This window comes from Ovis aries, chromosome 24 (genome assembly GCF_016772045.2).
Source record: "Ovis aries strain OAR_USU_Benz2616 breed Rambouillet chromosome 24, ARS-UI_Ramb_v3.0, whole genome shotgun sequence".
Taxonomy (NCBI): domain Eukaryota; kingdom Metazoa; phylum Chordata; class Mammalia; order Artiodactyla; family Bovidae; genus Ovis; species Ovis aries.
This window is the reverse complement of record NC_056077.1, coordinates 39326369-39350712: the sequence shown is the minus strand read 5'-3', so window position 1 is coordinate 39350712 and position 24344 is coordinate 39326369. Positions and strand designations below refer to the sequence as shown.

Below are 24344 nucleotides of genomic sequence, written 5' to 3'. Positions count from 1 at the left end.
TTTTACACACATTCAAACACGGGTAACACCCAGGCATCCTTCACAAGCAGAAATCGGCACCCATCAGTACACACCACGTCACACTCTGCTCGTTGCTCCTCAACGTGTCTCCGCATTAGCACAAAAATATGCATTCATACTGTAGCTTGAACCCGAACCGAAAGTGCTATTTCTGTAAGTCAGAACCACTAGAATATCAGCAATTTTACGCAGCAAAACCGAGGAACAGCAGCCGAGTTTTCTCTTGGATCGATAAGCTTTTAATTTGCCGTAACAATCCCCCACTGATGGCATTCAGGTGGCTCCAGATTTTTGGGGGTTTTTTTTGGTAGTGAACAGATAGGCACCATCTCCGGAAAATTCCTGTCGGTGCAGTTAACACGATCAAGGTATGTATGTTTATCTTTTATTAATATTCCGACTGCCCTTCAGAAACGCTGTAGCAACTCAGGATGTCAACGGTGATACCTGAGAACCTACTTCTCCACAGTCTTTTTAAAATAATATGAGTTTTCATTTTCCAACTGATGTTTCCTTTGTAATCTAACATATGATCAATTTTTGAGAACAGTCCGTGTGTATCTGAGGGGAAAAGTACATTCTCTTTTTAAAGTTTTTAAAAGTATTTATTAATTTAGCTGCACTGGGTCTTAGCTGTGGCACGCAGAACCTTTAGCTGTGGGCATGTGGGATCTACCTCCCTGTCCAGGAATCGAACGCAGTCCCCCTGCACTGGGAGTGTGGAGTCTTAGCCACTGGACCACCTGGGAAGTGCCGGTAAAGTATGTTGTTTACAACCAACGTGCAGAATTCCCTAACGTCGACATTAGCAAGTGTATCGCCCAGATCAGGGCTTCTGAACCCTGGCGCCATTCACAGGGCCGTGGGCTCGAATGTCTGCTGCAGACGTCCTCGCCTCCACCACTAGGCGTCAGCAGTGCCCCCCTCAAGTCACAACCACATGTCACCAGCGGTGAGTTGGGACAGACACTGAGGCCACAAAGCAGTGAACCCCACCAGCCTCAAGCAGTTGGCACTAGACTGAAGCTCGTGGCCCAAACCCCAGGTGACACACCCCACCCCAATCCCTTCGAGGTCCTCCGAGCTGTAAGTTTCTCAGTTGCTGGGTAAGGCAGGGCAGAGCTGCACCATCAGAGGGGACCACACAGTGACTCCAACAGCTGCTTCACCCTCCAACGCACCAGCCTCGCTGGGGTCCCCAGGACACAGAGGGCAGCCTGGTGGTCTGAGGGCAGCAGCTGCGTGCCCCCAAGTCTGCATGGAAAGCCCTAACGCCATCACAGCTCAGAAGGCAGAACCTTTAAAGAGGGAACCAAGTTAACGTGAGGGTGCCAGGGTGGGCTCTATCTGATCCAGCGAGACTGCATCATCATAAAAGGGGATGTTTGGCTACACAGACACACATGGAACAATTCCACAGGGAAAGAATAGCTGTCCACAGGTCTGCTGAGGAGAGATGCCTCAGGAGGAACCAACCCAACCCTGCTGAGACCTGGATCTAGAATGCCCAACCTCTAGAGTCGGGAGAACACGTGCTCTTGTTACTCAGGACTCGTCCCCGTGCCCACCCCACTGCGCGTGTAATTACAGCAGCCTGAACTAACACCCGGCCCTGCGGCTGCACCAACACGCGAGGTGACTTGGAAACCGCCCGACATGCACTGGAACCTCCGCAGGACCAGGCGTCCGTCAGAGACTACTGTGCTGGAGGGAGGGAAGGACGGCCGCTCGCCTTGGGACACCCATGCCTGCTGCCCACGGGCGGCTATGTGGGGCAGGAGTGGGGAAGCGGGAGGGCCAGCGGCGCCAGGAAGTGACCAGGACCACTCGCAGCCCAGGCCTGCAGGCCCTCTGCAGAGCACCAACACTCAGGGTCTGTCCGTGACTGTCGGAGTCAAAGGGCCCCTAGGCCCTCCCCTGCACGCCGGGGCCCCCAAGCGCCCGCTCCAGCCTGACGCCGCCCCCCACGCCAGGATCACAGAGCCTATGCTCAGGCCACCAGACCTGCACTGCAGAGTGCCCGGGGCACCGCAGGGCACCACCAGGAGCATCCGAGTCCACGCCAGCCGCCAGACCCCCCCTGAACGCGCCCCTCCCACTGCTTCCCCGCCTCAGAAACCTTTCTTCTCTTCCAGCAACTCAGGTCAAAACCCTCAGCCTCGTCCTTACACACCCAACTGCAGTCCCTTCACAAAGCCTGCTGGCTCCAACTTCCACCCAGAACCCACCTGCCCGCACCTGTGCACCCCTCACCACCCTGGGCCCGGATGCAGACGGGAGCTTCTACTGGGTCTCCCCACCCCAGCATCAGCCCCCCGCACAGCCCCCAAAGAGGCCGCAGTGAGGTCTGATCCTATCAGTGCAACTCAAATCCTCCTCATTTCACGCCAAGTGAATAAAAGATGACCCCCTCCCCAACAGTGATCCCACTTCCCAGCAACCACTCTCCCCTCTGGGCTCCCCTCCAGCCCCTGGCCTCACCTTTGTTCTACCCTGGGCCAAACAGTCACCCCAGGGCCTTTGCACGTGTTCTTCCTTGAGCCTGGCATGGTTTTCCGCAGAAGAATCTCCCTCCCCCACCTATTGAGAGGGGCTTCCCTGGCCATCTGCTATGGGAGACCACCTTCCCACCCCTGCCCTGTCCCCCTCCCACTGTTTGGGCCTCCCACTTGTCACCCCAACAGTGCTGAGGGCTGCACACGGATAGCCTGGTTCACTGCTGGTACCCAATATTGCTGGGCATACAGGAAGGAGCTAAATGAATGCATGAATCAGGCAGCAGCGAGAAGACGGGCCAGAGCAGGCAGAGGCCCCCAAACTTGGTGACCCACCCTCAGCCCTCTCCTTCGCAGAGGCCCCTTGGCCTGTGTGGTCCCCACTGAAAACCCACCAGTTGGCAGGATCAAGAGAGGTTTGTCTTCTTGGGTGGGGGGTAGGAATTTGTACTGAACTATTTACATGAAAGAAAAAAACAATGAACCTGAACAACAGGACTCCCCTGGTGATCTAGTGGTTAAGAATCCACCTGCTGACACAAGGCACACAGGTTCGATCCCCGGTCCAGGAAGATGCCACGTGCGGCAGAGCAGCTAGGCCCGTGCGCCACCATTACTGAAGCCTGTTCGCCTAGAGCTCATGCTCGACATCGAGAGAGGACACTGCAGCGAGAAGCCCCCCACCCCCTGCAACAAGAGAAAAGCCCAAGCACAGCAACCAAGAAAAGAAAAGAACCCACAAGACAACAGACGCCTGCGGGGAAGGAGGTGTCACTCGTCCGAGCTTCTAGGAAAGGGGGCACTGGACCCTGATGATGAAAACGATCTGGTTCTGGACCAGCAATTCCAGCCCTGGGAACAAACCCCTAGGAAAGCAGAGGTGCAGACAAAGATTTTTCTCCAAGAGTAATCATCACATTACTCACAGCAGCAAAAGGAAGGGAGGAAAATTACAGAATAGAAGGCGAATTAAAATGCCTGACAGTTGAGGATTGGGTCAACTGAAGTCTGGGGGCCTCCACCGGGCAGAAAACTGCGTAGTTCCAAAAAAATGTTTAAGAACGCACAGTTCCTGAAAATGTTTAATAAAGGATATACTAAGGGAAAAAGAAGGCTGAGCGCCATAGAACTGATGCTGGAGAAGACTTGAGAGTGCTTGAGAGCCCCCTGGATGGCAAGGAGATCAAACCAATCCATCCTAAAGGAAATCAACCCTGAATACTCATTGGAAGGACTGATGCTGAAGCTGAAGGTCCGATACTTTGGCCACCTGATTCGAAGAGCTGACTCATTGGAAAAGACCCTGATGCTGGGAAAGACTGAAGGCAGGAAGGGAAGGGGACGACAGAGGATGAGATGGTTGGATGACATCACCGACTCGATGGACGTGAGTTTGAGCAAGCTCTGGGAGTTGGTGATGGACAAGGAGGCCTGGCCTGCTGCAGTCCACGGTGTCACAATGAATTGGACAAAGAATCGGACATGACGTAGCAACTGAACAACAATAAAGTGGAAAAGGCAGGTAACAAAACATTGCTTACAAAATGATCTTAATTTTAGAAACTTGTGCAAGTGTAGAAAAAGTTCTAAAGGAAATACAGCTGAACACCCGGCACTGCTCTTACGACCTCCCCTCAGCCGTACGCCACCCCCGACCCCGCGAGTGTTCTGGCTGGAGTGCAAACTGGCAAGGCTGCGCCTGACTCTGGCTCTTTACATATTTCTTGGAGCACTTCGATTTCTATGCTGAACATCAGTGGTTTTGTGCCAGCCCAGAATTCACTGAAGACACTTTCTTTTCTGCTGAAGGCACTCCATTCCTTCTGAGGATGACGACCCACCGACACACACACCTACATCCTGGAAGTGACCACTCCCCCATCCAGGGCTGGGCAGGATCAGCCCAGTCCATCCCATCTCCTGGGATACAGGGTTTGCTTCTGCAAAAACCATGAACCACAGCCAGCCAGCTAATGAGTGAATCACAGCATCTTTGCCAGAGCTACCAAGAGAAAGGTGGCCTCTTCTGTGTGTCTACTGGCTACAGTCCACGGGCCTGAGGGCTTGGGGAGAAGTATCAGTGACCCCCATGAGGAAAGTGGACCCACCCTAAATGAAGCCAACAGAAAGCAGTGAAGCTATGAGAGGGAGCGACAGGGAAGAGGGAAAAAAGAATTGGACTTGACTTGGTTTGAGCACCTGGATCCAGCCATACCTGAAACATTACCTCATTACTGACAAATTGTGATTCCACAAGCCAATAAAATTTTCCCCGACTTTTTCTAAGCCAGTGAGTCTTGGCTGCTCCCAGTGCAGAGCATCCTGCTAATTCACCGCTGACAGAACAAGGAGAGATTTCACCACTAAGAAACCCATAAGCTGGTCACACGGCAATGTGACTACATACCACCGCCCTGTGCGTTTAAAAATGGTTAAGGCGGGGCTTCCTGGTGGCTCGGTGGTAAAGAATCTGCCTGCCAGTGCAGGAGACACGGGCTCTATTCCTGATCCAGGAAGACCCCACATGCCCCGGGGTAACTAGGCCCGTCCAACTAGAGAGCCTGGAGCTGCAGCTGCTGAAGGCCAAGCACCCGGGATCCGTGCTGTGCAGCAAGAGAGGCCACTGCAATAAGAAGGCCCCGCTCGCTGTGACTAGAAAACACCCAGGCACTGGAAACCCAGCACAGCCAAAAAACAGCAAACAAAGCAGTGAAACTCACGATAAGTGTATGCTACCACAATGTTTAAAAAGTCACTCACAAAGGGAAGAACGTGAAGAGAAGTAAACCATATTCTAAAGATTCTGAAACTTTGAATACCCCACTTAAAAAAAATATGTATTTTTTTTACAGGAAAGGAAAACGCAGGAATTTCACAGTGGCCTAGTGGTTATGATTCTGTGCTCTGGTCGGGGAACTGAGATCCCAACAAGCCTGGTGGCACAGCCAAAAATAAATAACAATTAAAAAAAGAGGCCAAGGAGGGGAAAGCAACCCCCAGAAGCCTCACCTGCCGCCTCCTGGCTCCTCTTTTCCAGCTCCAGCTCAGCGATCTCGCTCAGCAAGGTGATGCCGTGCAGGAAGCTCTGCTCCAGGACGAGGCTCTGCGCGGCCTCCAGCGTCTCCAGGACCGGGGCTCCAGTGCCCGGGGAGGGCAGGGGCCGGGCCTGGGGCAGTTCTGCAGCGGCCGCCAGGGCGTTCATGCCGGCCAGCGGGTCCTCCAGGCTGGGCAGGAACTCCTCGGAGCCCACCTCCTCCAGGAAGCAGGTGTTGCCGGGCACAGGGCCGGCCTCGGGGGCCTCCAGGCTTGGGCACTCGCCCTTCCCAGCGGGCATGTCACAATCTGGCAGTTCCAAGCTGGGTCGGGGCTCACTCGGGGCCGCCTGGGCCAGGTCCTCCTCACCGGGCACTGCCTCCGCCAAGGGCATAGCCACGGGCACGTCCACGGGCACCTCCACCGGCTCCTCCTTGGCCTCCACCAGCGGCTCCGGCGTCAGCCGCGGCCCCAGGTCCCGGGCAGCCGCACAGGACTCTGTCAGGCCCGGTGAATCGACCCGCGCCTCGGCCCCGTCGGCAAAGTCTGGGCACCTGGGGGGCTCCTCGGGCCCTTGGCCGCCGGCACTCAGCGCCTGGGCCTCCAGCAGGCCGCCCGCCGGGCTCGGGGCCGCCAGGGCATCCTCGGGGGGCAGCGTCAGCGGGGACCCCAGGGAGGGCAGCTGGGCAGGCTCTTCGTCCATGTCCTCCACCTCTGCCTTCACCTCCCGCTCCACCAGAGGCTCTTCGTCTGGGACCTCACGCAGCGGCTCTGGGACCTTGGACGGGGACAGGCGCAGGGGCTTGTCCTCAGGGGAGAGCGCCAGGCGCTCGGGCCCATCGGCTGGGAGCGGCACATCGGGGGCCAGGCCATCGGCGTCGGCAGCCGCCGTGGGCTGCAGCAGGAACGGGTAGGGCCTCCCATAGTGTGGTGGCAGGGCTTGAAACGGGTACCGGGCTGGGATATCTGCAGAGAACACGTGGGTCAGTGGGGGGCCCTCCGGCCCTGTGCAACAACTGTGTCCCCGTCAACACCCCCCTGCCCGCCACCCTCTCTCCTCAGCCGCCCTGCAGGGCTGGAGGCCCTTCCCGACGGCACCTAACGAACCCCAGGGCGTCTCTGCACATCTGGGCCCCAGAGAGGGAAAAAAAACGACCACCCTGCAGTCCCCAAGGGTCTTCGGGTCTCAAAGGCAGAACCCTTGGTCTCTGGTGCCCCTAACCTCAGCGTCTGGCGCAAAGCTGGACCAGAAGAACCTGGTAATAAGATCCTAAACAGGGGGCTTCCCTGGTGACTTAGTGGTAAAGAAACCACCTGCCGGTGCAGGAGACACGGGTTCGATCCCTGGTCTGGGAAGACCTCACATGACACAGAGCAACTAAGTCCGTGGACGGCAACTACCGATCCCGACTCCAGGGCAGGGGAGCCGGAACAAAGCCCACGCGCCCTGGGGCCCATGCTCCGCAATGAGGGAAGCCACCGTAACGAGAAGCGCGCGTAGCACAACAGAGTAGCCCCCGCCCCCCAGACCCAGGGCAAAGCCCTGCGCAGCGACGAAGACCCAGCACAGCCAGAACAAACAAAGTCATTGAAAAGAAGAAGTCCCCACCCAGCCCGGTGGACTCTGCCGTCCACCAGCCCCACCTCTTCCTCAGCAGCGCTGGGACGTTCAAGTTGTCCAAAAACTGACAGTAACACTGGGCCACCCCCCACCTTTTTACCTCCGACCTCCCCCCACCCGGAGAGCAGGGTGGCGTGCAGCTGACCGCAGCATCAGGCCCCGTCCGGGGGGCGGGTGGGGGGCACAAGCAGTAAGGGCTGAACAGGAACCAACGAGGGGAGATAGATACACGGAGCACCCCACCCCACGCCACAGCCTGGCCTGTGCACCACCCTCGACTCGACTGTTAGCAAGACATCGGCTCTCCCAAGAGAGGGACGCCACCAGCCCAAGACCACACACAGCATCCCAGAGGCTGAAATCTGAACTCTGGAATTCGAACTCACGTCCTCCCATGGGACGAGGAACACAAGCCTCAGGCCCCGTCGAGGCCACCCGCTGCATGTCCCCATGGGCACAGGACACGTGCATGCCACCCATGGGCAGGGGCACGACCCGGAAGACACAGCCCCTGTGGGCCAGGCATCGTGGTGCCAAACACCTCGCAGACGTTGCTCTGCTCCGCGCTCAGAACAAGGCCTCCTGAGCTCAGGACCTGCTTCTAACATTGCACCTGTTTCCCCTGACCCTCCAGCGGAGGGAAGACCAGAGAGGTGATGGCGGACGGTTCGTTCCAGAGCTTGCCAGCAGGCCACATACCAGTTTGGCCAAAACACCAGAAGGAACTTCCTGCTGGAGCCAACATGGCAGGCACTCAACGGGGAAAGGAAGGAGCGGCTGAACCGAGTGAGTGGCACCCGGGACACCCGTTTCCCTGGCTCTCACCTGAGAACAAGGCCTGGAAGGGGCTGGGGGCTTCCTTCTCCAGCTCTAAGTCCTTCTTCTCCACGACGTTCTCGGGGGCCTCCTCCTTGCGGGCGATCCCCGGGGTGGGCGGCGGGGAGGCGGGCGGCGGGCTGCTGGGGTGGGAGCTGGGCGTGGCGGGGTATGCGTAGGCGGGCGGCTTAGACACGTCCTCCAGCTTCTGAATGACCTTGGCCTTCAGGGCAGCCACGGGGGACGCACGGGGAGAAGGCGGCGGGCTCATGGCCTTGCTGTAGGTGCCCGTGGGGCCGGTGCTCAGGCCAGGGGGCTTCCGTGGCAGCAGCCCCGGGCCCGCAGCGCCCAGGCCGGCCTTGCCCGCGGCCTCCAGGCTGCGCTTGCTCACCTTCTCCTCCATCTCCACCCGCTGTTCCTGGGCCTTCAGCCGCTCCTGCTGCAGAGGGGGCCGGCAGGCAGGGTCAGCGCGGCAGGACCCATCACCCAGCACCGGCCCCGTCCTCCCAGGCTCCCCCGAGCCCACGGAGAACGCCAGGCAGGGTCAGGGCCTGCAGGACCCTGCCTGAGACGGACATTCCGTCCCGGCTCGCATAACAAGCACAGCATTCCTTGTAGAATTCCAGCACACGGGGCTGGGGGAAACTCCGGTCTAGACCCTGACCCTCCCCTAGGACCCCCAGAGACAGAGCATGGGGGGCCAGGCAGAGGTGGGAGACCCCTGAAGATGCACCACCATGGGCTGAGGACAGCTGCCTGCACGGAGGACTCACTACCTGAGAATCCCCTCCTGCTTTATCACAGCGAGGTCTCAAACACCTCCGACAGTGAGCCCTTCCTAGGCTGTGAGGAAACGGCTCAAAATCAGCCCGGGCCCAGCAGGCTGTCCGCACACAAAAACACCGTTAAGAAGGGCTCTGAGCCCCCAACCCTCACCACTGTGAAATCTCAATAAAGAAGTCGATGACACAGAAATTAACAGCCGCTCCATTTCCACAGGAGGAAACCTGGAGCCCAGAGAGGTGAATTCACTCGCCCAAAGGCACTCAGCCAGGCACAGCAGAATTAAAAGGTTCAAAACCAGGGCCCCTTTCTCTGTATGTCATCTCTGTTGACTCCTTCAGAGCAGCTGCCGCACGAAAAAGGAGGGACGTGGCCGGGCAGAGGACAAGCGTCCAGGAACACCTTCAAGAAGGCAGGAGGGCGTGGGCTTTGGGGAGTCCACCCACACAGGAGGACACCAAGTGTCGCCCATCTCATGGGACCAGGCAACGTGGGTGGAGGCCAGCCCTGGCCCAAGCTGGGCCAGGCGGGGCTCAGGAAACGGCAGGAGCCCACTGGGATCCCTTCAGCTCCCAGGCAAACACCTCCCATCCACAGGAGGGGCCCCCTCTCCTGCCTCAGTTTCCCCATGGCTCCCCAACCCCGCCAGGCTCTGTCTGCCTCTCGGGCTTGCTCACCCCATCCCCTCTGCCCAGAGGGCTCCTCCACAACTGACTTCAGGTCTCCGGACAGACGCCACCTCCTCCGGGGGGCCCTCCCTGACCTCCCATTTCTCCCTCCCCGTCCAGAACTGGACTGTCTGCCAGCTGACCCCTCTGCCGCGCCGTCAGTGGGAGGGAGCTCTGGGAAGGGTCTCCACGGCCCCACCCCAACTCACCACCAGCTGGGCGCTCCTCTGCAGCTCCAGGGCCTGGGCCGCCTGCTGCTGCAGGTAGAGGAGTTCCTGCTGCCGCAGGAAGTGCTGCTGCGAGAAGAGCTGCAGCTGCTGGGCGTGGTGCAGGGAGCTGCGGCCCGGCGGGTACAGGGCGGGCCAGAGGGGCGGCACGGCGGCCCGCTCCATCAGCTCCGCTGTGGGCGAGAAGACCGTGCGGCTGAACCCAGCTCCCGACTCCCGTCACCCCGCTTCACAGCCGAGGCCCAGAGAGGGACCGCGCGCTCACACAGCAGCAGAACGGGCTCAGCTGGGCCTCCGGGTGCTTCCTGGGGGCCCTGGAGGCCACACAGCGGGAGTGGCCGACGCGGCAACTCCACACCTCCTCCCACTACACCCAGTGTGCCGCAAACTGGATTCCCGAGGGCTGGGGGCACCGCGGCGGAGGCCAGGCCCCCCACCCGGGCAGCCCTGCCTGGGTTCTCCACATGGGCGTTCTGGGTCGGAACTCATCAGAACAAGGACCCTTGTGGCTCCGTGACACCCCCTCCCCACCACAGGAGGCCCATGGCCTTTGGGACAGTCTCACTGTATGAGGCCATCACAGCCCCTGCCCCCAACCACAGACCACCACTTACCAAAGTGAGGCAGGTGGTCGCTGGGAATGACCACCAGCTGGCCTGACTGGGGGTCCCTGACAAACTGGTAGGCTGAAGGCAGGGAGCCCCCCAGGCCAGGCGGAAAGGCAGGCGTCATGCCCTGGTGCAGAGAAGGGGGGCCCAAGCCTAGGAGAGACCCAGGCCCAAGTCAGTGCTGGGGGCCACTCCCTACTTCCCCTCCCTTCCTGGGCCTTCACAGAGGAAGCCGAGGATAAGGGCTGGCTGGCTGTGAACCCTCCCGTCACCCCTTCTGACCACTGTCCACCAACAGGCCTGGCAGAGGAACCCCACGAGGCTGCAACCATCAATAATGACCCTGCTTGGGCATCCCTGGTGGTTCAAATGGCAAAGAATCTGCCTGCAATGAGGGAGACCTGGGTTCAATCCCTGGGTCGGGAAGATCCCCCAGAGAAGGAAATCACAACCCCATTCCCGTATTTTTGCCTGAGAAATCCCATGGACAAGGGAGCCTGGAGGACTACAGTCCACAGGGTCGCAAGAGTAGGACACGACTGGGCGACTAACACTTTTCCACTTCGGACAAGGGAGAGAGGTGAACTAGGGGGATGAAAGGAGGGGTCCTGCCCCACACGAGCCCCCAGCACAGTGCTCTGACGGAAACACTCAGGCCTCCACTATCCCCAGCCCCCACTCACCGTAGGGGTGTCCGGCGAGCCACATGGACGTGCTACCCGAGCGGGGCAGCCAGGGATGAGTGGCCAGGTGGGCCGCAGGGTCGGCGGACCAGCGACCAGAGCCCGCCAGCGCCGGGCCCCCGGTCACCATGAGGTTGGGGTTCAGGCCATTAGCAGCACAGCTGGTGGGGTGCAGGCGGGCCAGGTCCGCCAGCTCCTTGCTTTCTCTGGAAGGGGAGCGGAGGCGTCGGTGAGTCTGGGACGGGCCCGGGACGAGGGGGAGAAGAAAAGGGGCGTCCCAAGGGACCGGTGGACACCAAGCCACTGCTCAGCACCCGGGGGCAGAAGAGCCAGCTGGGGCTCACCATAGGAGCCCCAGGCCTTCCTCGGGAGAGGTCCCACTCGCTCAAGACCACCCCGCACCTACACAGGGCCACCCTGCACCTACGCAGGGCCACCCACCCCGCCCCGGGGGGCCCCCCAGACCTCACCTGAGCAGCTTCTCCTGGTCTCGGTCCAGCCGCGCCCCCAGTAGCCTCTCCTCCCGGTGCCTGGCCCGGTCATCGCCACAGTCCTCGTCGGCTCGGCCGTGCCCTAGGCGGGCAGGAGGGCAGGAAGTGAGCCCCACTCAGAGCCCCCAACAAGCTCTCAGCATCTGAGGGGGTCCCTCACCCTGGCCAGCGCCCAGAAACGACCCTCCACCACCCGCAAGAGCACACGTGTAACTCTCACAGGTAAGCGGGAAGCTGCAGGAACCCGTAAAAGAGATGGCGCCACAACCCAGGATGAACGGGGCGGCACTCGGGGCGGGGTTCCCTCCTTTAGTGCCGGAAAGGCAGGTGCTGGGGGCGGGTCAAGACGAGGGAAAACCACAGCCCAAAACAGCAGTCGCCACGCAGACGCAGAGCCAAGCCCGGGTCACGGGGGAGCCAGCCCGGGTCACTGGGGAGCCAGCCCAGGTCACGGGGGAGCCAGCCGCCACCCGGAGGCCCTGCCATGGTTCCGGCGGTTGCACATGTGTGGCTGATCTCTTCAAAATCAAGACGGAAAACTGAAACCTGAGAACCCGATGCGCATGGGGTTGGGGGGGCGACTGGAGGGTGTGGGGCTGCCCCCCAGCTGGCCCAGCTAGGCCCTGGTGCCCAGGAGGCACCCCCAGCCCCCCACAGCTGGTCCTGCTGCACCTCCCCTGGGCTCCCCGCCCCTCCCAAAGCCCTGACCGACTGCACGGGAACTCAGCCCTCCTCACTCGCCACCTTCCTCAGCCCCTCAGCCCCGGGTTATCTTCTACACTGTGAGCCAAAATTTAGAGCGTGCACAGTTGCGGAGGCAGGCCAGGACCCAGGGGGTGGGTACAGCCACCGGTGGCAGAGACCACTCAGCCAGCAGCCAAGACTTTTCTCAAGAGAGAAACCAAGGACTTTGCTGCTGGTTCAGAGGGGAAGAATCCACCTGCCAACGCGGGGGACGTGGGTTTGATCCCTGGGCCGGGCAGATCCCACATGCCACCGGGCAGCGAAGCCCACGCACCACAGCTGCTGAGCCCTTATGCTCCAGAGCCCGGGAGCCCCAACTACTGAGCCCCGTGTGCACTAGAGTCCATGCTCTGCGACAAGAGAGGCGACAGCAGTGAGAAGTCAGTGCGCGCAGCTGGAGAGACGCCCCAGTAGCAGCAACTTGAGAAAGTCCACGCGCAGCAACCAAAACCAAAAGAGAAACCCACTGAGGCTAGACCAATTCCTTCCCTGGGATCAGCTGCCCTGGGGCCAGGGCCCACCCACCTGGAGCTCCAGAGATGCGCTCAGGGAGGAAGGCGCCCCCAGCCCGCCGGCACATGGACCTTGTCAGTTACTACTCTGCTGCAGACAAGTGTCCCAGTCTCCAGGGTCCACCAGCAGACCCCCCACCCCCACACAGCCCCCGGGGGGATCCAACACGGCATGCTGCCGTCGGCCTCTCCCTCATTTCTTCCCTCCTGCACCCCCAACACCAGGAGCTCCCAAAGACCTCCTGAGAACTGTTCCCCAGGAGAGGCTTTCCTTTCAGGAAGGAGGGAGCCCACCATCGGGAACAGGAGGCGACCAGGCAGGGAGGGAGAGCCATGAGCCCATACGCCCGATGGACTAAGCAGGTCGGGGAAGGGATACCCCTCAAAAGACAGCTGGAGACAGGCTGGGGCCAACCAGGGGCAGGCCCAGGAGGTTCCAGAACCCCCTGGGGCAACGAGGAAGCAACATGCACAGCTAAGTAGAGAAGAACCAGTGAGCTGGGGCACCGGGTGGGCGAGGTGAGAATGGGTCAAGAAGTCTTTCCCACCTCGCCCCTGTGGGTCACAGAGCTGAGTCCCAGGCCACCCGCCACCTCACTCCACACGGGGCCAGAGCAGACCCTCTTGTTTGTGCCAGCGCCCAGGCCCCATGACTGTGCCCAGCTCGTGGTAGGAGGCCGGGAAGCACAAGGCAGTGGGAGAGGTGGGACCAAGCCAGGGTACCCAGGCCGCCAGAGTCAGTGCGGTTCCCAAGTCAAAGGGTAGCCTGCACCCACCCTCCCGCCCACCCCCTTCACCAAGGGCTGGAAGGGGCCCTCCTCACAGGCCCCACCTCAGGAACGAGGCCCTAAAGGGCGGCCACACTTCTGGGCAGGGCCACTCAGAGTCCTGCAGCTGGACTGAGAAACCAGGGCACACGCCTTCTCTCGGGGGAGAGCCTCCCAGGCCCACAGAAACCCCAAGGGCCCTCCATGCATGGGGCCATGCTGCCCCAGGGGAGAGGCTTTGGCAAAGAGCTCCTGGTGCTCTCAGAAGGGTCACGTGCCTGGAGTGCAGCCAGTCCCCAGGAGCTCAGTCCTCAGGCCTGACTCCTGTCCACCGCCCTGGTTGCCACTGCACAGGCCTCAGGGGCTTCCCACTGCAGGCCCCACTAGAAGCCTGCACCCAGGCTAGCCCAGCTTGGAGAAGCCACCACCTGCAGGGTCCCTTAGTCCAGAGCCCCAGACCGCTCCCTCTAAACTCCGCTGTCCAAAGAAATGTGACATGCCCTCCACCACCGTGGCCCGGGCACCACCCCGACCTCCTGCCTCAACCTGTTCCCCCTAGCCCCTGCTCACCCTGTCCCTCCTAGAGTGCCAGGCCGCCCAGCTGTCCTGTCCAGTGCACCCCCAGTCGCACTCAGGGCCACACACACTGCTCCCTCCACCTAGAGTGCTCGTGCCCGGCCCCTGCAGTAGTCTCCCCAGGAAGACCTTGGCCCATATGCTGCCTCCTCCAGGAAGCCCTCCCAGACCACCTCTCCTCTATCATGCTCCCGTATTTGTCTCCCTCACTACATTGAGCACATCACACACTGCCTGTTGGTTATTCACCGTCCGCCTCCTCCATCAGACGGTGCACTGCTCTGGCTTGAGCAGTCCCACTCCAAGGAATCCACCTCTCCCCTTACACAACGCCTGGCACAGGAAGGTGCTCAGCGCATCATGGGAGTGCAAATGAACGAATTCGCGAGGACAGCTAGAGGGAGACGCAGAGAGAGCAAGCAGCAGGTGCAAAGGCCCTGGGGCAGGAGTGTGCCTGCCCCACCAGGGCGAGACTGCCGAGGAAGGAAGCAGGCGGGGAAGGGCGGGGTGCAGACTGCACTCAGGGTCTTGCAGGCCGTGGAAGGGAATGTGGTTGAGATTCCATCCAAGGTGAAAGGAGAAGCCAGAGGAGGTGCTGAGCAGGGATGAGACGTGATCTGACTAAGGCTTTGAAAACCGCCTGCGAACAAGCAAACCAAGAGGGCCCTTAGCTTGTCTCTGCCGAGCTCAGGTTGGCGGGGGGCCAGTTCCTCCAGGAGGCACGTGTGTGGGGTAGAAGGGAGCCAAGCCCAAGGTCCCACACACACAGAAGACCCCCTCCTCCTCAGCCCTGGAGGCATGAGCAGGGTCCGAGGGCCGCTCCGTGCACACGTTCATCCAGTGGCCGTCAACCCAGGAGAGGAATCCCCGCCCTCACCCCAGCCGCCCCAGATGAGGGGACCGAGGCACAGACAGGCAGAGGCACTGCCCAGGTCACACTCCTGACTGCCGAGGAGGCGCCCAGCTGGCGTCGGGGTCTGCATGAGCTGTCCGGCTGCTCCCGACACAGGTGCAGGGCCCCCAAGCAGAGAGCCTGCACAGGGTGGGCACCGGGGAAACGGCAGCCCCGCCCCGGGGCCCGCGTCCCCAGCAGTGACAGCTTCTCTGTGGGTCACAGCCTCTAATCCCAGCCATTATTGCCCAGGCTGAGGCCCGGTTCCCATGGCAACCTCCTCCTGGACTCCCATCTGCACGGCTCCGGCTGACTCTGCGCTCGTTCGAGTCTGGGGTCAACGCCACGGCTTACAGCCAGTGCAACCCCGGCTCTGCCGGGTGATACGGACAGTGGAGCAGGGTTCGGGGGGCACCATCACAGCCCCCCAGATCTGGTCCCGTTTTACGCCACCACAGAGTTGACAACGGGCAAAGGGGAGAGGTGGGAGGCACAGCCCTGGGCTTCAGGTTCAAGCTCAGCCCGCCTGCTCTAGCCCGCATGACCCAGGGCATGTCACTCCACTTCCACAGGCACTGCTCTCCCATCATCTGGAAGCTGGGGGATGAACAGATCCTGCGCTGGGGGCTGCGGGAGGAGACGCTGGCCAGGGCTATGTGGGGCTGCCTGCACCCGCCCCCAGCTAAATGGCAGGGACAGTGCTGGTCTGCTGGCCTCTCGAGCATCGGCACTGCTGCCTGGGGGCTCACAGGCATACACAAGGCCCATCCTTCATCCATCTCAGGGTCCGAGATCCCGGCAGCCAGACCAGACCCTGAGTGAGCCCCCTCGGGACATTTCTCAAAAAAGATCTCAGGCTTAGGGCAGAAACTCTGAGCCCTGAAGACTCTGAATGTGAGCACAGAAAAGGGAGGACTGTGTATGAAGCACCTGCTGCCCATCAGCCCACCTGGCGCCAGGGAACGAGGCAGCCCTCCCAGCGCCACGCAGTGACCGTGGACACCACGGCTCAGGGGGCTTAGGCCTCTGGTTCAAGGGCACACCGCAGCAAGAGGCAGAGCCTAGACTTGAACCCACTGCCAGGGAAAGGGCTCACTCCCCAGGAGGAGCCAGGAGGCTGGGAGGGCCCAGCAGCGCCAGTCAGGGTGGTGCCAGCTCCTTCCTCGAGGCCATCCAGAGTAGGGGAAAGCCCACTTCTTATGGGGACTTCTTTTTAAGGACAGGTGGCGGCTCAGTCAGTAAAAAAAATCTGCCTGCAGTGGGGGAGACCCTGGTTCCACCCGGGTCGGGAATGGCCACCCAAACCAGTGTTCCTGCTGGAGAACCCTATAGACAGAGGAGCCTGGTGGGCTATACAGTCCATGGGGTCGCAAAGAGTCAGACACGACTGAGCGATCAACACTTTCACCTTTTTTCACGTCAAGGTTCCAATCACCTACTTTCCAACTGTCGTGAGCAAACAGGAAAACAGCCTCAGCCCCAAGGTTCCTGAAGGCCGCGTCCCCAGACTGTCCCCTCCTCGCCTTCAGCTCCCACTCTCTTACACACACACACACACGCTCAAACACACACATTCTCACCTACACTCTGACACACACACACACACATTTCTTCATACACGTTCTCTCAGACACACACTCGCACACATTCTCACCTACACTCACACACACATTCCCTCATACATTCTCACACACACACATACACACACAGGCCCCCATACACACATTTCCTCACACACACACCCATTTCCTCACACACATTCTCACACACACACATTTCCTCACACACATTCTCACACACACACACATTTCCTCACACACATCCTCACACACACATTCCCTCATACACATTCTCTCACACACACATTCTCACCTACACTCTCTGACACACACACACACATTTCCTCACACACATTCTCTCACACACGTTTCCTCGTACACATTCTCTCCCTCTCTCACACACGTTCCCTCATACACAAACATTCTCACACACACACTTACACACATACACACACTTACACACATTCTCACCTATACTCTTACAAACACACATTCCCTCAGACACATCCTCACACACACACTCACGACCACAGACACAGATCCCTGGGACAGAGACAGGTAAGCTAGGTATCGGGAAGTGATCCCAGCAGGAGGACCGTATCGCTTCCCTGAGCATTCTTCTACAAAAAGGACCTCCAAAAGGTCTTTTCTCTCCAGAAGGATCTACCTAGTAAGAGGGCTTGTCCACCACCCACCCAGCCACCTCCAAGCGAAGGGCTGATACCCAGACTTTCGATTGCCAACTAAGTAAGGCAAGGCCTCAGTGAGCTCCTAGGATCTGAGGGCAGGCCTCTCTGGCTCCAGGCAGGGTGCTCCACACAGAACCATGGCTTCAGTCGGTGATTTAATAAAGCTTCCCTAAGCGTCACTGGCTCTGAGCCTGCCAGGGCTCTGACCCCAGCCAGCCACGCCCACACCTCCACACACTAACACACCTGGGGCAGCAGAGGGGCCTCGGTGCCCAGCCTGCAGGTGGGGCCTTTGGCTCAATGCTGGGCTCTCTCTTTGCGTCCCCGGTAGCTCAGATGGTAAAGCATCTGCCCACAATGCAGGAGACCTGATTTCGATCCCTGGGTTGGGAAGATCCCCTGGAGATGGAAATAGCAACGCACTCCAGGACCCTTGTCTGGAAAATCCCGCGGACAGAGGAGCCTGGTAGGCTACAGTCCATGAGGTTGCAAAGAGTCGGACACGACTGAGCGACTTCACTTTCACTTGGGCTCTCTCTGGGCAGCCGAAGCCCAGAGTTCCAACCAAAATGCCGTAAGTATCAACTATGCAAAATTCCAGGAAGGAATCCAACTGGGAAAATATGCAAGGGACAAAACTAAATATAACCAATCAACCCCCTTCGGACAAGATATTCAACTTCATCAGTAATTAAGAGAAATGTACCATTACTGCCTACCCAGCTTAACATTTGTTTTCTTAATAAAACACAACTCTGAGTAGTCTAAAATGAAACAGACTGCAAACAAGCATATAAAATCTCTAACTACCTAAGAAGTCATCCATTGTCGAGACCACAGGGACGCCAGGGGGCCCTGGCTTCAAACGGTCACGCTCAGTCACTCATTCCCCCGCTTATCAGACACCTACTATGCACCAGGCGCCACGCTAGGTATTGGGAACACAGAACTAGGTAAGTAAGGCACGATTACCTCCCTCAAGGACTTAGAATTGAAAGCTTAAAGCTAATCTATTCGTCGGAATCTATTCTTAGAAAATGACTCAAAATATCAGGGAGGCGCAATGCACAAAAATATTCAGAGCCACTTCCTAAACACAAAAACATCAGAGCGAAAGCTGAAACGCCACTAGGGAATGGCGAAGGTAGCTGTGGTGAGTGCTCTGGACGGAACAACAGAGGCCATCAAAACTGCTACTTATAAAGAGTTTGCAAAAGCAAGAGCCTACCTACCTGGGCAAAAAAAAAAAAAAAAAAGGCAGAACCCAAGATCACAGCGCACTGGGAGCTCTGCAGATCGGATGGGAAAATGAATCTGGCAGAAGACCTCTAGGTGTTCAGGGTCACGGAAACAAATCTAGCGGTCCCTTTACTTCCCTCTCCTTTCCTGAAGTTTACACATTCTTCTACGTGCATAACAGAAGAAGCAATAAACCCTAAGTAGCAGTCATAGCCCACAAGGGGGAGAGAGGACAAAAAGAACCAGGACGGTTTCGAGAGAAGGGTGTGGAGAGAAGGGTGTGGACGGGGGCGGTGGGCACGGAGAAAGGAGCGCAGAGGTAGGGAGGTGAAGGGGAATTAAAGGTGCAGGGGGCGGAGGTGGGACCCAGGACTCACCTTTGACGTTGCTCAGCGACAGGGACCGCTCCTGCTCTGCCAGCCCAGGTGCCAGCCGGCCATTGCCGCCACTGTCCTTCTGCCGGGCCACGGCCACGGCAATGCCCACAGGCGGGTGTCGCACTTCCGCCTCACCCTGGGCCCCGGAGCCCTCACGGCCGAAGGCCTTGGCACTCTCGGGCCTCTCCGGGTCCCGCTTCAGCTGTCGGCCACTGGATGCTGCAGGGCCCCCAGGGTGCGGGAGGCGCGTCTGGGCGCGCGGGGTAGCTGTGGGTGCCGGCTCGGGTTTCATGGTGCCCAGGCCTCCGAAGGGGCTCTTCTTGCCGCAGCCGCCCGGGCGCACGGTCACGGCCTCGCGGGCGAAGCTGCCGCTGTACTTGATGAGGCTCTGCATGGCGGAGGCCTCTCCGGGCCCGTGGGCCGCGGCATGGATGTCGGCACCTGGCCTGGCACAGGTCGCGGCGCGGGGCAGCGCACCCCCGGGGTCCAGGTAGGCCTTCTTGGAGGCGGCGGCAGCGGCCTCCTCCTCGGCGCGGCTGGCGTGGTGGTGCTGCGCGGCCAGCACAGCCATCTGCGTGGTGGCGAAGTTGCCCAACTCGAAAGGTTTCCACTTATGCTCAGGACCGGCGGGCGGGGGCGGCCGCCCGGGCTCCAGGCCGAAAAGCTTGGCGGCCTGCTGGGAGGCGGCGGTGGCAGCGGGGCCGCGCAGGGCGCGCTCGCAGGGCCGGGGCTCCGCCTCGGGCTTGAGCAGCTCCTTGGCGGGGAGGTAGGCCCGGGGGTCCGGGGAGGCGCGCGCGGCCCGCGCCGGAGGGGCCTCGGCGGGCGGCGGCCGCTTGAGCGAGCGGATCACGGAGCTCTTCTCGCGGAGGCTCTCAGGCCGGTCCGGGGGTGGCCGCGGAGACCCGGGCGGGCCCTGCAGGACCCCGGGCCGGCCCACCTCGCGCTCCCGAGCCCGGGAGTCACGCGCCTGCGACGCGATTTGGATGGGCCCCGGGCGCTCGTCGAAGGCCTCCACAGAAGGCACGAAGGTGGGTGCCACCACGCGGTGCTCGCGGCCCGGCTCCCGCGCAGCCGCCGCGGGGAAGATGGTGTAGACGCCGGTGGGGGCGGGTTGCGGTGCGGCGAAGGCCCCGGAGGCGGCGGGGGGCGCAGGCGGACCCTTGCTTGGCGGCGGTGGCGGCGGCGGGAGTGGCGAGGGGCAGGGGCAGGGCCCGGGCAGCAGGGCCTCTGCGCGCCGCAGCCGCGAGCTCTCGTCCTGGCGCGCAATGTCCTTGGTGCCGCGGGCCCCCTCGGCCACTAATGCGGGGAGCCCCACGTCCCCGGTGCCGGTGCCATTGCAGAGGCTCAGCGGCAGTGGTGGCGGCGGGTTTTTGCCCTTCGGCTCGGCGGTGGTCGAACCCGGCGCTCGCAGGGGCCCCGGCTCGGCCAGGAAGGGGGACAGGCGCTCGAGGAGGCGTGGGGGCCCTCGGTCCTGGCGGCCTTCCGCCCTTGCCTCTTGGGTCAGGTCCACCACACCGCGCAGCCCAGCCGCCTCTTCCCGGGCCCTCGGGTCCTTCTTGCCGAATAGTGGGGGCGGCTCCCCGCTTCGGCCCGTTCGCTCCTTGGCTGGACCTTCCCGAGAAGAGCCTTTGGTCGAGGCGCCCGAGGAGTGGCCGCCAGGGGTTCTGGAGGAGGCTGTGTGAGAGTGCAGGGTGCCCGGGGCACCTGGAGCCCCCGGGGCAGGCAGGTAGAAGCCATCTGCAAAGAAAGAGCGCAAACGTGAGCCAGAGCCCCCACTGCCTGGTCCAGAGCCAAGGGGAGGCCGGGACGGGTGCCTGGACCCCGGGGCACACAGGAGGAACACGCATTGCTTGCAGTGTGGCTTAGGACAGGACAGCTCTGGAAATGGATGAAAAACAAGTTGAAACCTCATCTCGGCCACCTACTAACCTTTCTGAGCCTCAGTTTCCTCATCTGTGAAAGGGGGAGAGGCCAGAATTTAGAGCTGCACAGAGGGCCCAATAGGATTAGATGAGGACCCAGTAGCTAGGAGGTCCCAGAAGGCTATGGGTGGGCCCCGGGAGCCTCTCGGGGCTGGAGTCTTGGGAAACACAGCCAGGGTGCAGTCTGGAGTGCTGGGGTAGTGGTTCCCCCCAACCCCTCTCCACAGCCCACCCCCAAGTCTCCCCACCACTCCTCCCCTCTGACCTTTCTGGGTATCGAAAATGCTGGGCTGACCCAGCTGGCTGAGGAGGGGGCTCCCGCTGCTGGGGGGCTCCAGGTGGCTCAGGTGGAGATAGGGTGGGTACAGCCCGCTGGGCAGGTGGGAGAAGCCTGCAAGAGAGAAGACGCGGCTGAGACCCCTGCACCTCCCCCAGGGGGCTCCCCCAACTCTCTCTGCTTCTCGTGGCTGTCAGGCCCCTCCCCCTGGTTCTGGAAGCCCAGGTTTAGCACCAGCTCCTCAGAGCGGGGATGGGCCCCTCCCAGTCCTGGCACACCAGGCCTCCTTCCGGTCCCAGGCAGCCCCTGGGACTCCTGAATCCCCCGGGAAGGGAATCAAATTGGGTCCAGGGGAGGGCAATGACGACGATGATGCAGACAGCAGTTCTCGTCAGAGGCCAAGCCCTTCAACTGCTTTGCCTATGTTCAATTCACATTCACATTTCAGAGAGAAAAAAAAAAAATTCTGTGAGGCAGCTACTCTTAATATCGCCATTTTACAGATGAGAAAACTGAGGCTCAGAAAGGCCCACTTGCCCAAGGCCCCCTCCGCACCCCACCCCTAACAGAGGAGCCTGCCTTTGAACTGAGGTCACCAGGGCTCTTAACCTCAGCCCAACATGGACCTTGTTTGAAGGGTGGACTGGTTTAACTCCTCTGCTGTGTAACCCCAGCAGGTCCCTTGCCTTCTCTGAACTTCAGCCTACCCAGCATAATCTCCAGCTGCTGGGTCTCCCAGGCAGGTGTTGCTAAGAAGGAACTCTTCCTGCCGGGGATCCTCCTAACTTCTCGAGCCCCCTCCACTCCCACCCATGATGCCCAGAACCAGGGCTGTAAGTTACAGGGCACAGAAGACAGGAAAGAGTGGCCACAGAGAAAGAAACAAGAGGCCAAAAAGGGTACAAAGAGGAGAAGGCCCGGGAGGCCCGGGAGACGGGGAGGCCCGGGGCCCTAGGGGCAGCCTCTCAGCCCGGGCTGTGGGTGACACAGGACCCCGGGCCCACTGGCACCCCCTTGCCACGCCCTCCGAGGCCAGGAAGGCAAGACTATCCCCGGCCACACTGGGCCCGCCTCTCCTCCCACAGCCCCAACTGCAAGGACTCTGACGACCATCACAAAACAATGAGGAACATGCTATGGGTCATTTCATCACTGAAACAGCGCTTGGTCCTGCTGCTTTTGCATCTGTAAAATGGGCATGACGGTCCCTCCCTCACAGCTTGTTCTGAGGATGAAGAGTTTCACTGCGCCGCGCTCTGTGCGGCGGAAACCCACTGTGTGTTCAATATTGTTGCTATGGTTACTGGTATTTGTTGGCAGAGGAGAAAAGGGAGTCAAGGAAGGCAGAGCTCAGTTGCTTCAGTTGTATCCGACCCTTTTCAACCCTCTGGACTGTATGTAGCCTGCTAGGCTCCTCTGTCCATGAGATTCTCCAGGCAAGAACACTGGAGTGGGTTGCCATGCCCCCCTCCAAGGGATCTTCCCTACCGAGGTATTGAACCCTATGTCGCCTGCACTGGCAGGTGGGTTCTTTACCACTAGCGCCATTTGGGAAGCCCCAGGGAAAGCAGGGGGGCGAGCAGATAGCACAAGGCACCAGAGGTAGCCCCCACCTCGCCCCACCCTCCCGGGGCTGGTGGAAGCAGGAAGCTCAGATGGGACCCCAGCCCGGAAGGACTGCCCGGCGTCCCAGACCCAGCGGTGGATGGCCCCCTCTGTGTGGGACACCCATGAGTCAGGACAGTGACGGAAGTGCTCAGTGACAAGGCACAGAGGAGGAAGCGGGGAGACAGCGGGCGGTGAAAGGCCCAGGAAAGCCTGAACCTGCAGCAGCTGCTCCTGAGACCCCGATCTTCTGGGAGCCGGGCACACACCCCAGGACGCCCAAAGAGGCACCAGGTGCCAGTGAGCACCCAGCATGTAAATCCACCAGAGCCCCAGGGCCGGGAGGAACGCGGCGACCCCCAGGCCCATCCCTTCAGGGACAGAGGGGAAACTGAGGCTCCAGGGAGGCCCAACAGGAAGCCAACCGGCAGACCCCCCGCCCACATTTAGGAGTGCCACTGCAGAACGGCAGCAAGAGAGCCCTGCGGCGCCTGGCCCCACTGCTCCCACAATTACAGTTACTGTTGAGCTAAGCACCAGGGGGACGGCGGTGAGCGGAACAAACTGGGCCCGGCCCTCGGAGCTCGGCCCACTGGGAAGACAGGTATTTCATGAAAAAAACACACAGATAAAATGTGTGGTCACAAGCAAGCAGGAGAATGCACGCAGGGGAGGTGAGCCAAGCCCTGGAGAATGAACAGGAGACAGCCCGTGAGCGGGGGTGAGGGGCTGCAAGGGAACAGCATGTGTGAAGCCTTCAAGTCGCCAAGCGCTTGAAGCACAGAGCGGAGGCCGGAGGCTCAGGGCTGGGCCCCGCAGGCCACACGCAGCATGGAGGGGTGACCGTGGGGCGAAGGGGAAAGGGCAGGCTGAGAAGTGCTGGGGACAGCGGCCCGGGCCCGCCCGCCCGGCTCGCTCCTTACCTTCGTGGGCATGCGCGGCCCACAGCTGCACCATGGGCAGGTTGCTGGGGGTGGGGGAGCGGAAGGAGAGGTCAGAGGGCAGGGGCACCGGGCTCCCATGGGATGAGGCCGCTGGCCCCATCCCGCCAGCCACAAAGCTGCCCAAGAAGGCCTCGCCTGCAGAGAGAAGGGGGCCGTCAGGCAGCCAGCAGGCCCCCGCCGCCCAGCCCACCACCCCAATTCCCTGCCTCCGCCCTGCCCCACCCCAGTGCCTTGGACTTTAGGACCAGCCTGGGTCAACGCAGCAAGACTCCAGGCTGGAGAAAGAGACCCCAGGTGCCTCCACAGCACCCAGCACTCTTGGCAGACGGGCGTTATTTTCCCTATACCGGAGAGAGTGTGGTTCTCCCCATCTGCAGCTGAAAGCTGAGGCTGGGGAGGGGGAGTGGGAGCAGGGACCTCCAGAGGACACAGAATGAGGAGGTGGCAGGGGACTCAGGTTCTGAGTGCCTGGACCCAGGGGAACCCCTGGTTCAGTTAGAGAAGGACCTCCGAGGACCCCACAGCAACCCTGGACAGGCACCGGGATCAACTCTCAGCCAACCCTGTGCGGGAGGAACAGTGTGCCCATTTAACAGATGAGGATGCTGAGGCTCAGAGATGGGCCGTGCCTGACCCCCACGACCCGTGAGCAGGGACTCTGAAGGCAACCCAGAACCACAGGAATGAGCCAGTGAGCCGGGGAAGGAATGAGAGCAGCAGGCAAGGGAGCCCCGGGGGTCCCTCCACTGGGGTCTCTCCAGGGGAGGCAGGCAAGACAGCCCGCCTGCCCCGGTG

At 60.7% G+C, this 24344-nt stretch overlaps 1 protein-coding gene across 7 annotated transcripts in view; it reads right to left on the bottom strand.

Moving 5' to 3' along the window:
- The window catches only part of TNRC18 (trinucleotide repeat containing 18), an 81020-nt gene that overhangs the window by 35758 nt on the left and 20918 nt on the right, over positions 1-24344 (bottom strand). For 4 of the 7 annotated variants that reach the window (XM_060405735.1, XM_060405737.1, XM_027961631.3 and 1 more), the window contains exons 2-10: positions 23529-23684; positions 20989-21114; positions 18802-20538; positions 11426-11528; positions 10956-11161; positions 10279-10425; positions 9647-9837; positions 7996-8425; positions 5526-6515 (exon numbers count right to left, since the gene is read on the bottom strand). In XM_060405735.1, coding sequence (XP_060261718.1) covers positions 5526-6515; positions 7996-8425; positions 9647-9837; positions 10279-10425; positions 10956-11161; positions 11426-11528; positions 18802-20538; positions 20989-21114; positions 23529-23684 — 4086 coding nt within the window. The remainder of the gene's footprint in view (positions 1-5525; positions 6516-7995; positions 8426-9646; positions 9838-10278; positions 10426-10955; positions 11162-11425; positions 11529-18801; positions 20539-20988; positions 21115-23528; positions 23685-24344) is intronic. The other 3 variants (XM_060405733.1, XM_060405736.1, XM_060405738.1) reach the window with 3 other exon arrangements.